Source organism: Pogona vitticeps, chromosome 1 (genome assembly GCF_051106095.1).
Source record: "Pogona vitticeps strain Pit_001003342236 chromosome 1, PviZW2.1, whole genome shotgun sequence".
In the NCBI taxonomy this organism is placed as follows: Eukaryota; Metazoa; Chordata; class Lepidosauria; order Squamata; family Agamidae; genus Pogona; species Pogona vitticeps.
Window position 1 is genome coordinate 215,350,003 of NC_135783.1, and position 13,018 is coordinate 215,363,020.

The following is a 13,018-nucleotide window of genomic DNA, read 5'->3' on the forward strand; positions in this document are numbered from 1 at the left end:
ATTGCTACTGAACTCCAAACATTATAGATAACCTGAAATCACATCAAGAGTTATGACTGAGGCATTTGTCTGTGTCTGAAAACCCAGATTTATCAAAGAAGCATGTGCTCATGGCCTGAAGACCAATCCCAACAGCAAGCCTACTAATTTGCAAATTGTAAAAGAGAGAAAAGCTCCTGCTAGGACTATCACATGCAGAAAGGGCTTGAGAAATTCCGTTTTCTAGGGGTTTTTTTTTGGTTATCTATATTGTGTAGTTGGCCCTTAAGCCAGTGACATGTGAGATGACTGTATATCCTGCTAACCCCACTGAGCGTTCAATACATGTAGGTGAAAACTACATAATCAATGTATTGCTCTCATGGAATGGATCAAGTACACTTTTTTAAACTTGTAAATGATTATATATAGATTTTTGATAGGTACAAGTGGAAGACAGTGGAGGTGGAGATGGAACTCTAGATAAATGGAGAAGAGGTGTGTGCCCTTCTGCGGACATGTTGGGCTGAATCAGGAAGCCATATTGCCTGGAATAGACCTGTCCAGCATGTCATGGGCAACAGGGTGATAGCAGGGGAATGAGGTGGGGAGATGGTATAAGAGCCTATAGGGATGACCCCTATAATTTTTCTAGATGCAGGAAACTTGACTGCTTAATGCATTGTGGATTGTCTTTTTGTTGTTCCCTAGCACATACTAAAAGTCAATAAAACAAGATGTCTGTATCAGTTACCACATCATTTCTTCTTTTGTATTATGAATTTGAAATATAATTAATTGATATGCTAATTTAAATTTTCTTTTGTGTGCCAGATCCTTTACAAGTTGGAGTACAACAAAGCCAGACCCAAGGGCTATACGACAATTCACGATACCCCCATGTTACTCCACGTACGCAAAGTCATGGACAGAATCAGTGATGTAAGTAAACAATTTTTTTTATAATAAAAACGAAGCCAGGAAAGTTAATTGCATATTGATGACTTCTAATGGGTAAGAATTAATGCTTCTACAATGTGAGGACTGTGAACACATTTGGGCACCCCTGGGCAACAACAGTGCTCTGGGCTGATCTTTTCACTTTGAAAGCTCCATTGGATTGCTTTTGACATGAACAATGAGGAACAGGGATGCTTGTACATTACATTGGAATTATGTTGTAGCAACTAGCCTTCAGCAATTGAAGTCTTGTCAGCTGAAATCCTGTTGCCAAAACTGGGGCCACGTAAGGCTGATGATGTCTTCAGCAGCAGTGATTTTTTTGGGGGGTGGGAATTTAACATTTCTGATTTTATTCCCAGTGGCCCTGAGGTTCCTTTAGTAATCCATGTCATTGTCAGAAAGACGTGGAAGCCACTGGACAGGACGGGGAAGTCTTTAATTATTATTATTATTATTAGTTTTATTTCTATGCTGCTTTTCTCCCAACAGGGGACCCAAAGCGGCTCACGATATTAAAATTCACTAGAATTTTAAAGCTGTATAGGGCTTTATAGGTAATGACCAGCACTTTGAATTGGGCCCGGAAACAGACTAGTAGCCAGTGCAATTCTTGTAACAGGTGCATTATATACTTCCTGTCGCTGGCCCCAGTCAGTAGTCTGGCTGCAGAGTTTTCCACCAGATGAAGTTTCTGAACTGTCTTCAAAGGCAGCCCCACACAGAGCACGTTACAGTAATCCAAAAGGGATGTAACTAAGGCATGTGTCACTGTAGCCAGATCTGACATCTCAAGGAATGGGAGTAGCTGGCACACCAGCTTTAGCTGTGCAAATGCACTTCTGTCCACCACCGAAACCTGGGCATCCAAGCTTAGGGATGAATCTGGGAGTACACCTAAGGTGTAGACCTGAGTTTTCAGGGGGAGTGTAACCCCATCCAGCACAGGTAGTATCCCTATTCCCTCATCTGCCTTCCTTAATTACTGAGAATCACGGTGGCAGGTAAGACTGCTTAAATTCAAAAGACAATATATATATATATCTGAGTGTTAATGAATGTAGCAGCAATTTCCAGAAACCTGTAGTTATCAAAATGAAAATTTTGTGTAGACTCATTCGTAGAGCAGATATAACACCTGATCTCTTGTTTACATGATTTGTTAACAAGCATCACTCTGTTTGTTTGGTTAGAAAAAGGTCCTGGGACTTAATTTTTATGCATTTAGTTTTAAGCTGTAGCAGTGTAAGAATGAAATTATTTTTGGTCTACGTACCTATAATTACTAGTTAATTGATTGTTTTCTTGCTTTATGCTGTCAATCCTGTGCAAGTTCTCTGCTTCTGTTGTGTGGGACTGTAACCTTAACTGGGTGTTTTAAACAGCCCTTGAGCAGGAATGTAATGTGTGTGGGTTTTTTTTACCATATTTTCTGGAGGAATACTGAAGCCTTAAGGCCTTTGCTGCTGTAAACTGCTACAGAGCAAAAATACTGGAGTTATCATGCACTATCCATTAAGCTGGGCCCTTCTTAAATGAGCCCCAGTTAAGCACAACTGTGGCAGGCACATTTGCATTTGAAGCATAGCTTGTGTGTGTGTGTGTGTGGCTTTTTGAGTGATATAACATGACATAAGCTCCTTTGAGCCTCTGAAATACATTCTCCTGTGCAATGTAACCAAAGGATGTCCATATATCATATCTAAGAAGATAATTATCTTTTGGGTGATTTCTGTTTAAACGTGGTTGCGTTATTGGGTTGTGCTCTTTGCAGAAGTGTAAAGCATTACTCTTGTTATTCCAACAGCTGAAATACAAAGAGGTCTACCAGCAGAATAAGTCTCACTGCCACATCGTCCCAGATTCCGTTCATATTAAGGCTGCCAAGCAGGCCTACAAAGTGAACAGCAATGTGAGTTCATTTTTATTCAAGTTTTTATTGTTACAATTATATTCTACCTTTCCATTACAAAAAAGGAACTTGACCACATATAGGCCACTTTGGGACCATTCTGTTCAGGCCATTTTTGGGGCCCAATTTCTCTTGCTTACATCCTGTGTCACATTAGTGGAAGAAAGTCCCTGAGCTTTCTGGTTTTTTGGTTGGTTTTTCTAGATGAACAAACTGTACTGAACGTGTTCTTGCAGTCGGTAGCCATGCCACTACTTGCACTGCCGGTCATATAACTGAATGCAGTGTAGCATAAATTTAGTTGCACCAGTGAAGTAGTCACCTTCCAAAACTAGCCATATGTTTTTCAGAATCCCAGCTAGAGTAGATGTGCCTCTCATGGTAGCTTTAGAAGCAGATAGGGAGGAAATAGAACCATCATAGCTGGGATAGAGAGAGAGAGAGAGAGAGAGAGAGAGAGAGAGAGAGAGATGTAGTAAGGATTTCTATATGCCATTTTCTTTTAAAAGCCATCAATAAGTTAGGGGAAGAAAACAAACAGATTATTATTTAGAATCCTGCAGTCCTGGCAATTCCCTAACTTCACCTGTTCAGAACCTAAAACTGAGTGCTAGATACAGTAATTAATTGTTTTAATGTGACCTGGAAGTAGTTATAACAGTAATTAATTGTTTTAATGTGACCTGGAAGTAGTTATAACAGTAATTAATTGTTTTAATGTGACCTGGAAGTAGTTATAACTTTTGCTACATGTTTCTTGTAGTAACACATATGTGCTAAAATTTAGCAGCTATTGCTGATAGTAGAGGCAGAAACGGAAAGAGACATGGATGTTGTCAAGATAAAATTTAAATTAATATAATTCGAGTTCTTCATGGAGGGCATTGTAAATTAAGGCAGCTTGTCTTGTGCCAACTCGTTGTTTCTCTGAGTTTTGTGCCACTTGTGAAGAAAGGCACCCTCTCTTTCTCTCAAATTTTTCTTCACATGTGTCCAATACTTGCTCTACGAGTTGTGGTCTCTCTTGCCCCAGAAAACCAGCAAAATTAGGGAGGCCTGTTGAGCCCCTTTGGGACCACCAAGCATAGAAGGAGGAGGGATGTGTGGTTTTCACTGTGACGACCCCAACATGGAGCTTGCTTCTGCCTCACCCCCCAACAGGCCAGAGAAGCATTTGGATTGTGTTTACAAGGGCATTAGTTCTTTTACAATGAGATCTCAGTCCTGCTTGTTGACATTTCTCTTTTAAAACAGCTGGATTACAAGAAGAAATATGAAGCCACCAAGGCCCATTGGCATTGGACTGTGGACAGGCCTGACTTCATCCAAGCTGCCAAAACGTCTCTACAACAGAGTGATGTAAGGAAAATGAGGAAGGAAAATGGCATGGGTTCTTCTTATATCTTAACGTGGTAGGCCAGACCACTGCCCGGAAGTAGGCCTCATGGCTGTCACTTCTGTGCTCTTGTCTCTTTGTAGTATGAGTACAAACTTGACCGAGAGTGGCTGAAAGGATGCAAGCTGTCTGTAACAGATGACAAAAACACAGTGTTGGCTCTGCAGAACGCCATTTTGGCCAGTGACGTGAGTACTCAAAACATCTTTTCTATTGAAGTTTGTTTGTCATAAATTTTATACAGAGACAGTCTCAGCGAATGGAAACAAGTGGTAAACCTCGTCCACCAATAGTTCAAAAATAGTTCAGCATTATATAAGGAAACATGGTTGGAGTTGAGATTTCATTCTAACAGGAGCCTCCAAGTGTGAAGCAAGTACCTGCCAGTCTTCACAGGTTTCTCATGTCTTCCTCGGCCATGGCAGCTTAATTTCCATGTTTGGCATTGCCCTTCCCTGATGCTACCCGGAGCGCTGGCTATGTCCTCAACTGTTCCAAGGCCCAGCACGACTGGAGGAACAAGCCAGTCAGCTCCAGAACTCCAGTGGGAGTGAAGGCCAGAGGGTTGTTCCTGTCAAGCTGAATGTCACTGAACCTCAGAGCAAGTTCATGAATACCCCTCAGTCTTCTCCCGAGCCAGGAATAGGGCAGGAATTCTCCAAGACTGTGTACTCATTTAAGGAAGGAAGAAGTAATTTCATTGGTTCAAAACAATATACTTCTTGGAGAGCCAAACTTGTCTCTTTCGAGTGCCAAAATGGATGGGGCAGGGAGCTTTGTAGTTAGAACAGAAGCTGATTAAAGGAGTAAAGATCTGTGATTATCCTCCAACCTCTTTCAAAGTTCCATGGCTTACATGTCAGTATGTTTTTTTTTGGGGGGGGGGGGGGTGAACATTGTGTTTTTGCAGCAATAACATTTTGATTCCTTTTAAATGCAAAGCTGCTGGTCTCCTCTGTTTTGGCCTTGAGGCTAAGGCAGAATTTGGAAGTAACACATTACAAGTAGAGGACAGCAACAATCTTTTTTTTTTTTAAGGAATGTCTGGGATTTTCTATGTATCAAGTAGTGATACTTTTTCCTGTTACTTTTGGGAGACTGATGTGATTCAAAAAGCATTTTGAGGTGACCTTTCCAATTTTTTGTTTTTTTGGGTCCTCCCCTCCCTGCCCACCTAAAAGGACCAATGATGTAATGAACAATCAAAACCATTTTTTTGGAATGCTGACAACAGTTACTGGTGTGTGTGTGTGTGTGTACGCAGTGAGTGACATAATGAATTCTTTTTAAAAAGTAGACTCTGGACTTGACTTATGCTACAGCTTGCCCCTTAGTTCTGAAGAAAGGGAACGAATTCTCATGGGAATGAGAGATGTGACCATGTCTGATGCACCATAGGCATCCTTCAGTCTCAAGAGACTATGGTAACATGCTCTGAATCGAGGAGTGTCCTCTCCAGAGCATGAAGCCCGGGTAATATGGAGGATAGGCTGTTACCCAAGCAGCAGATCCCCCCTCTCCACATTGCTGAAATGATCCAATGGAAAGGCAAGAGCCAATACAACTGGTTCCAGGAATGTCGCAGGAGTTGGCAGAATGACACATGCTGCCTTCGGGACTGCAGCTCCGGATTTTGCCTCGAGGTTAACTCCTGAAGCCTTTTCCATGAATGGATATAGCCACAAGGCAGTGGAGGTTTGAAATCGGAGTTTTCCTTCTCCTGTCTGATGAACTCATTTGTAAATTCCTGTTCATGCACATAGCGTGAAGCTAATCTTCCTCCATTCCATCTCCCAGTTAAAATATAAAGAGAAGCATAATAAGGAAAGAGGAACCATCCACCCAGTTCCAGACACTCCTCAGATCCTTCTTGCAAAATCTGTCAGCTCTCTTGTGTCTGAGGTAATTAAAAATATATATTTAAAAAAAAATCATTTGGTTTCAGAATGTCTTCCTTCTAAAGATGTACAATGTTTGAAGCTGTGTGTTTTCATCCTATTTAGAACAGGTACAAAGAACAGGCAAAGAAGATCCGTCCACATGGCTCTTTTACAAAATTGCCTGAAACACGAGACACTGTACATGTCAAAGAAGTAACCAAGAATGTCAGTGAGGTAGGCTGCTTCTGCATTGGTTTATTCACATGGTAGATTTGTCTTTCATTTTTGTATTTGGTGATGGAAATGATTTATTTCCATTGCGAATCATATTATGCGCTAATTATCACTTGCAAACATGTTACTGGTTATTTATCAGGGCAGAAGTTACCATGAATCAATTCACATCGTTTAAAATCAGTATTATTCTAAAAATGCAGTTGAATAGGACTTCTGAAATGTTCTATATATCAAAATCGGTATCCTTTGTTAAGAAAGCAGTGCACTCAGAAACATTTCTGTAGCTGAAGAACTCTAGAGATTGTTCTGTATAGGACTGTTGATAAGGAACATTATTATAAATGCAAAACAAAGAAGCCGATGGGCTTTGCAAACCAAGGAGAAAATCTGTGAGAATTTAATAGTCACAAAATGTGGCACTACCCTGCTCCTCAGCCACAAACTTCATATGTGTTTGTGTGTGCCTGTGTGCATGCACACATGTAAAATTACTGCAGTAGGTGGGCAGTTGTCATTACTGGCCTTGTTGCTATTTTTGTGTCCAGCAGAACTGCCTTTCAATTGAATAAATAGTTGAAAGTGGCTGAGAACATTCAGGAAGATTTATAGCGGGGGGCTGAGGAGATAAAGCTAGTTACAAATGCACACAATATATTTATATATATGGTTGTCTTGCTTGTATGTACCAGTTATGATTTATAATTCTCATTTGAAGTGTCAGTAAAATATACCATGGGGTCACGAAGAGTCGGACATGACTTAACGACTAAACAACAAAATTATACCTTGGTTGAAAAATTAATTACCTAACTCTTATGTTTTAAACAGACAAATTATAAAAAACAGTTTCAGAAGGAGAAAGGCAAATCCAACTATTCAATAATGTTGGAACCTCCTGAAGTGAAGCATGCCATGGAAGTTGCAAAGAACCAGAGTAATGTAAGTTATTTCTGCCATTACATCATTTGAAACGACGTGTGACCCTTCTCACTGGCTGCATAGCTTAGGGAGTTAGGCATCTGGCTACAGAGTCAGAGGCTGGAAGTTCATTTCCCCACCATGCATCCCTGAAAAGCCAGCCTGTGTGGCCTTGGGCAAGCTTCACAGTCCCAGGGCACCCCCCAGAAGAAGGGTTACCATAAGTCAGAATTAACTTGACAGCATACAGTCAATTATGACACTTTTCAATGAGGTCAAGAGAACGTTGAAGTCATTCTCACACTGAACAAATGAGCCAAGGATTGAAATTTGTTACAATTTTGTTTAACTACTAGATTTAAGCTTGATGACTGTGGCTTTTGAAACTTCCCATCTTATGTTAGTACAGTACATGTTTCCTTTATACGTACTTTCAAACCTGTTTTAAACATGATCGGCAGCATCCTGTTGCTCCTCCCAACCAGAGCAGACCTTTTGAATCAACCACTAAATGGTCAGTCAACACTTATGCTAATCCCATTCAGACAGAAGATCTGCTCTCGTTGGGACTAGTGATAGAATGCTGGTTGATACTTACATAGAAAACCACATATTTTTGTTTGTTTTGTCTTCATTAGAGTTTCAGAATTCAGTAGTGAGATGTAAACACAGACTTGCCCAAATTAGCCTCTACAAAGAAAAATCCAGGCTTTTATATTTGGTTAAATTAATGTTAACTTTGCCTCTGTCCTTGTCTTATTCTGACAGCCTTTCTAAGGACCGGGCAGCGCTTCCTCCCAGATAAATCCATAGGTTGCTATACAAGGATGAAGTAGATTGCGGTCGAGAAGGCTCCTGAAATATGCATGTGTGAGGGTTGGGTGGGAAGAAACTGGCAAGCTACATCTGTGGCAGCATTTTATTCTCATCTGGAGGAATGAATGACTGCTATTTAACTCTGTGGGAAATAGGAATCCATGTGGGGAGGGCAAACATTGGACACATGCACTGTTCCCTCTTGGGAGTCACTGCGATCCATGATACTTCCTCTCCATTATCATGAGATAGAAGGAATGGATGATGCTGTTCATTTATCAACTCTGAGCCCATCCTACTCACTGCAAAGTAGTTGACAAAATGGCAATTGAGTTTTCTGTTCGTCCAAATTCGACACTGCAGGAATCACCTCTCTGTATGCTTGTTTCCACTCAGGTCCAATACAAAAAAGATGCCAAATCCAAGCTGCATTACACGACTGTGGCCGATCGGCCAGATATTAAGAAAGCCACCCAAGTCTCCCATCTAGTCAGCGATGTGAGTACACGTCAGTTTCATGGCTCGGCAACTTGTTGTGCAGAAGAAGCATAAGGATTCCAAAGGTTTCTTTTGTCTCAGCCTAGAAAATCGAACTTTTATCATTTGTTTCAAATGTTTTGTTGTTTCCCTTAAGATTGAATATAAAGCCAAGGCTCGTGGAGAAGCTGGCTTGGGAGTCAAAATGCTTGGGCGTCCAGACATCGAACTTGCTAAAGAGGTGTCCAAGCTTACAAGCCAGGTATGTCCAAATAAGATAACGATCCATTGTGCATGGTTTCTCTTTGTGTCTGTGAGCGCCACATTCCATTTATGGGAGTTTCAATGAGGCAGTTCCTCAGTTGGACCATGCAGATCTGCCCCGCCCTTTGAAGTGAGAGACCTCCTTATTTACTAAGATAATTAGGGGAGGAAATATGGATCTGTATTGCACAGATGGATTTCCATGTCTCCAAAGGTTTTTTTATTATTATTATTGCTGAACTCTTTTTCTAACTTAGTATCAAAGATTTTTTAGTTTAGGTTAATCATCTGAAGAGCCAGCCTGTGTGGCTTTGGGCAAGCTGCATAATTTCAAGATGTCCCCAGAAGAAGGGAATGGGAAACCACTGCTGAGTATTGTCTACCTAGGAAACCCCAAGAAAGGTTGCCATAACTGAAAATTGACTTGATGGCACATGTTATTCTTATTATTAATGGTGTAAAGCAGGGCTAGGCACCAATTACCAGTACCTGCAATCCTCTATAATGCTTTTTAAAAGCCCACCTAAAATAACAACACATTGCAATCTGCTTTTACCAATTACCTATTGTTTGCAGTGTTATTTTTATCTAAAACTGTATTATTTTCTACCTTAATTATTTTATCTTAGTTGATTCAGGAAGTCTTCAGTCACACTGAGCACCTCCTGGTTTCCATCTGCAGATTACGTTTTCATCATTTAATCAGTTTGACTAAAGACTTACTGAATCAATCAAGACAGACTAAAAAAGAAACAAGGAACCTTTAATTTGTCATAAAATTTACTGCTGAAAGCAATATTAAACATTACTAAATAAATATAAACCAACTATGTTAAGTATAAAAATGCTGAAGATAAGCCAGAGAAATTGCTGGCAGCTGTACCCCCATTTGGTGGGTGGCAGATCACACAATAGGTTTATTTGCCATGGGGTTGCTTTGTGAGGACTGGGGTTCAATCCTCTGTTGGCCATCCAAATGGATCTTGTTCATGGCCTGGCTGGAATCTTTCACCGCAATTTAAAATAAAACTTCTGGGATGTCTATTTTGGTTAAGTAATGCATTTTAAAATTAGAATGGAATGATTCAGATGCTTTTAAGGAGATCCAAAATGTTTGTGGTCTTAAGGGAGAAGGTGCAGGCAAACATGAGTTTTCCAACCTCATCTTTGCCACATGCTAATATGGGAGTTGAGAAGTGTTTTCAGAGAGAAATATATGGCTGACAGCAAGTTAAAATCAGTGGATAACAGTAAGTTAATCCTTCTTCAATACAATACCTTCTGAAAGTGTGTTCAGTTGTAGCTCCTATAATCCCCAGTCAATGGGTCATGTTGGCTGGAGAGGGTAAGTTCCATAGCCTATCATATCCAAAGACCACAATATTGGGAAAAGATATGTTATTCATCTCAATTAATCTCCATGCAATTAGAATGTGCTGCATATATAACTAAAGCAAGAGGTCTGGAGTGGGGGAGAAAGAAAAAAGAAATCTGTACTTGACAATAACACCCTTCCTTCCTTCCTTCCTTCCTTCCTTCCTTCCTTCCTTCCTTCCTTCCTTCCTTCCTTCCTTCCTTCCTTCCTTCCTTCCTATCTATCTATCTATCTATCTATCTATCTATCTATCTATCTATCTATCTATCTATCTATCTATCTATCTATCTATCTATCTATCTATCTATCTATCTATCTATCTATCTATCTATCTATCTATCTAGGGAAAGTGACAAAGGTGTTCATTCTGGAGATTCTGAAATGTGAGAAATGTGTTGGATACTGCTCTTCATTGGGAATTATCTTCTTTCTTATGGAAAAATCTTTAGTGTTCTATTCAGTTCTCTTTATAATCTTATCAGTGAATCTTGTCAGCCATTTCAATGTTTGTGGTGTTCAATGTTTGTGTTCATCTTCAGTGAAGATGGTGGCAAACATGCATTTTAAGTCATTAGTTATCTTTGAGTGTTCACTCACTACTTCTTTGCTGAATGAATTCCTTCAGTGTGCTTTTGATTCATGCTGTGTTACCTCGAGAGATACCCTCGAAGACACAAACACTTCCTATGCTTCTATCTCACCTTTTTGCTTTGGCCCCTTTGGGCAGGATATCTGCTTTTCTAACCTGTGCTGTTCTTGCTGCGCTTTGTAGGCAGAATACATCAAAGGACACTTGAGGGGCCATGGCGCTGCATCGTATGATACGCCCATGATGAGACACGTTAAGAAAGCTAATGTCTTAAGTAGTCACGTAAGGAGGATTCAAAGGGGCTGTCCTCGGCAGCTGCCAGTTTTATGAGTTTTGCTAGGTGTTATATTTCCGGCACATGAAGTCAAGCCTGAATTATCAATGGGATGCACTATTTTTTTCCTGAGATCTCCCCCTTTCTTTCTTATGTGTGAAGGTGGGCTTGTGAATTTCTCCAGCACTAGACTGATGGACATGTAATTTTGATCACAGCTTGCATTGAGGAAAAAGTTTAAGCCACTTGGAACTTCTGTGTGTGAGTGGGGAATCTGACCATACATACAAAAAAAGCCTGCATAATTTAAATCAATTATAAAATCTTCATCAAAAATGTGTTTGAATAAAACTGTGTACCCTGGGGCATAGGTCCTTCTGAGGTTAAGGCATACAAACCACACAATTATAGAACTGTATTAATCTATATTTGTCATTTAGTGGTATATCTAGTCAGTACTGATGAATTCATTTCCATATTGTGAGCGGCATATGATGTTACAGTGGAAGAGGGCAGTGTTGACTCAAGATGTTTTGCCACTTGAAATAAAGCCCAAGCCTCACTCCCCCACTCCTTCCGCCCACATTGCTCCCTAGAAGGCTAAACTTTGCTGCTCCAGTCATAGCGCCTTCTCCCCCTAACCCACAGGAAAAATACAGTTTTATTATGACAGCTCAGATCTGCAATTTGAGGTGACTGCCTCACTCTGCCCATGGATAAGGCCAGCCAGAATGGTGAAGTGCGTTGCTTTAGTCTCCTGTATGGTAGAACCAGCCATGGGAAAAGACCAGTATTCGTTGGCTCCCTGACATTTTAAACCTGCCCATTCTTTAGGAAATGCACACACTGTTCACTCTTTTCTATGATCCTTAATTCGTCTTCCCGTTTGGTCATCCTTCAGAAGGCCGAGGGGAAGGTAGACCTAGTATTGCCCCAGACCAAGAGCTCAGCTCATAGGACCATCCAAACATCTGCGAGTTCTGAATAGCTGCCAAACCTTGCATGCAGCTCTTATCATCCACTCAGTTTCATGCCATGTACTACAGAAGAAACTGGAAACTTTGCATGCCAACTGATCAATGATTTTGTCCAGTTTTGTAACTTCGGAAATATGGATTCATAATGCTCACTTTGGAAATCAAAGTCCCCTCCTGGCTTAGATTGTAATCCAGCTCCTTCCTCTGTATTATTAGCCTTCTGCTCACCCTCCATGTAAGCCTGTTCCACACCTCTTTGGTGCCACCTGATCACTCAGCTACTCTGAGTACTTCTCCCCCTGTGACAGAGTTGAGAAAAAGAAACTCTCTGTTTGTAGTAGATAAGAAAAGGAGCAGAAAGCTATTTGATGCCATATTATTATACTGCGTGTTCAACTAGTATTATCTAGTCACCTTAGCAGTGGGTCTCACTCAGAGATCTCACTCAGAGATCTGAGTGAGCAGTCTTTCCCATTAACTTGCTACTGAAGCCCTTTAATTGCCAGGGTTTTGAACATGAGACCCCCAGATATAAAATATATTCCATTCCACTGAGCTGTGGCCTTCCACCTAGGACTCTGGGGCACATGGTCAGGTCATGTGGAAGGCTGAGTAGGCCTGCTAGAAGCCATTATTGCTGTGCATGAAGTGTGAAGGAACAGACCCAGCAGACACCAATGGCTGCAGTCCAGCTTGTGGGTTGTGGAAGCAGAGTAGTGGCAGTGGGTAAGCTGTTGTCCATTCACTGCTGCTGGTCTTTTTCCTGAGGGGCCCCACTAAGTTCTTGGGGAGGCCCAGGGGATCTTCATGCAGATTTTAAAAGCTGTTTTCAGGAAATGACTTCGGGGTCATTACAGTGAGACTAGTTTCAAATTACTGATAACATGGCTACTGTTGGGCCAGACATTTCTTGATAGCCTTTCTCCACTCACTCCCAGAGAGTTAAGAAAAGAAACCATCTCTT

General features: G+C 40.9%; 1 protein-coding gene across 19 annotated transcripts in view; it reads left to right on the plus strand.

Annotated features, from left to right (window-relative positions):
- The window catches only part of NEB (nebulin), a 208,696-nt gene that overhangs the window by 156,864 nt on the left and 38,814 nt on the right, over positions 1-13,018 (plus strand). For 17 of the 19 annotated variants that reach the window (XM_078376624.1, XM_078376634.1, XM_078376635.1 and 14 more), the window contains 10 exons: positions 814-921; positions 2,747-2,851; positions 4,106-4,210; positions 4,331-4,435; positions 6,045-6,149; positions 6,251-6,361; positions 7,193-7,303; positions 8,495-8,596; positions 8,733-8,837; positions 10,987-11,085. In XM_078376624.1, coding sequence (XP_078232750.1) covers positions 814-921; positions 2,747-2,851; positions 4,106-4,210; positions 4,331-4,435; positions 6,045-6,149; positions 6,251-6,361; positions 7,193-7,303; positions 8,495-8,596; positions 8,733-8,837; positions 10,987-11,085 — 1,056 coding nt within the window. The remainder of the gene's footprint in view (positions 1-813; positions 922-2,746; positions 2,852-4,105; positions 4,211-4,330; positions 4,436-6,044; positions 6,150-6,250; positions 6,362-7,192; positions 7,304-8,494; positions 8,597-8,732; positions 8,838-10,986; positions 11,086-13,018) is intronic. The other 2 variants (XM_078376640.1, XM_078376642.1) reach the window with 1 other exon arrangement.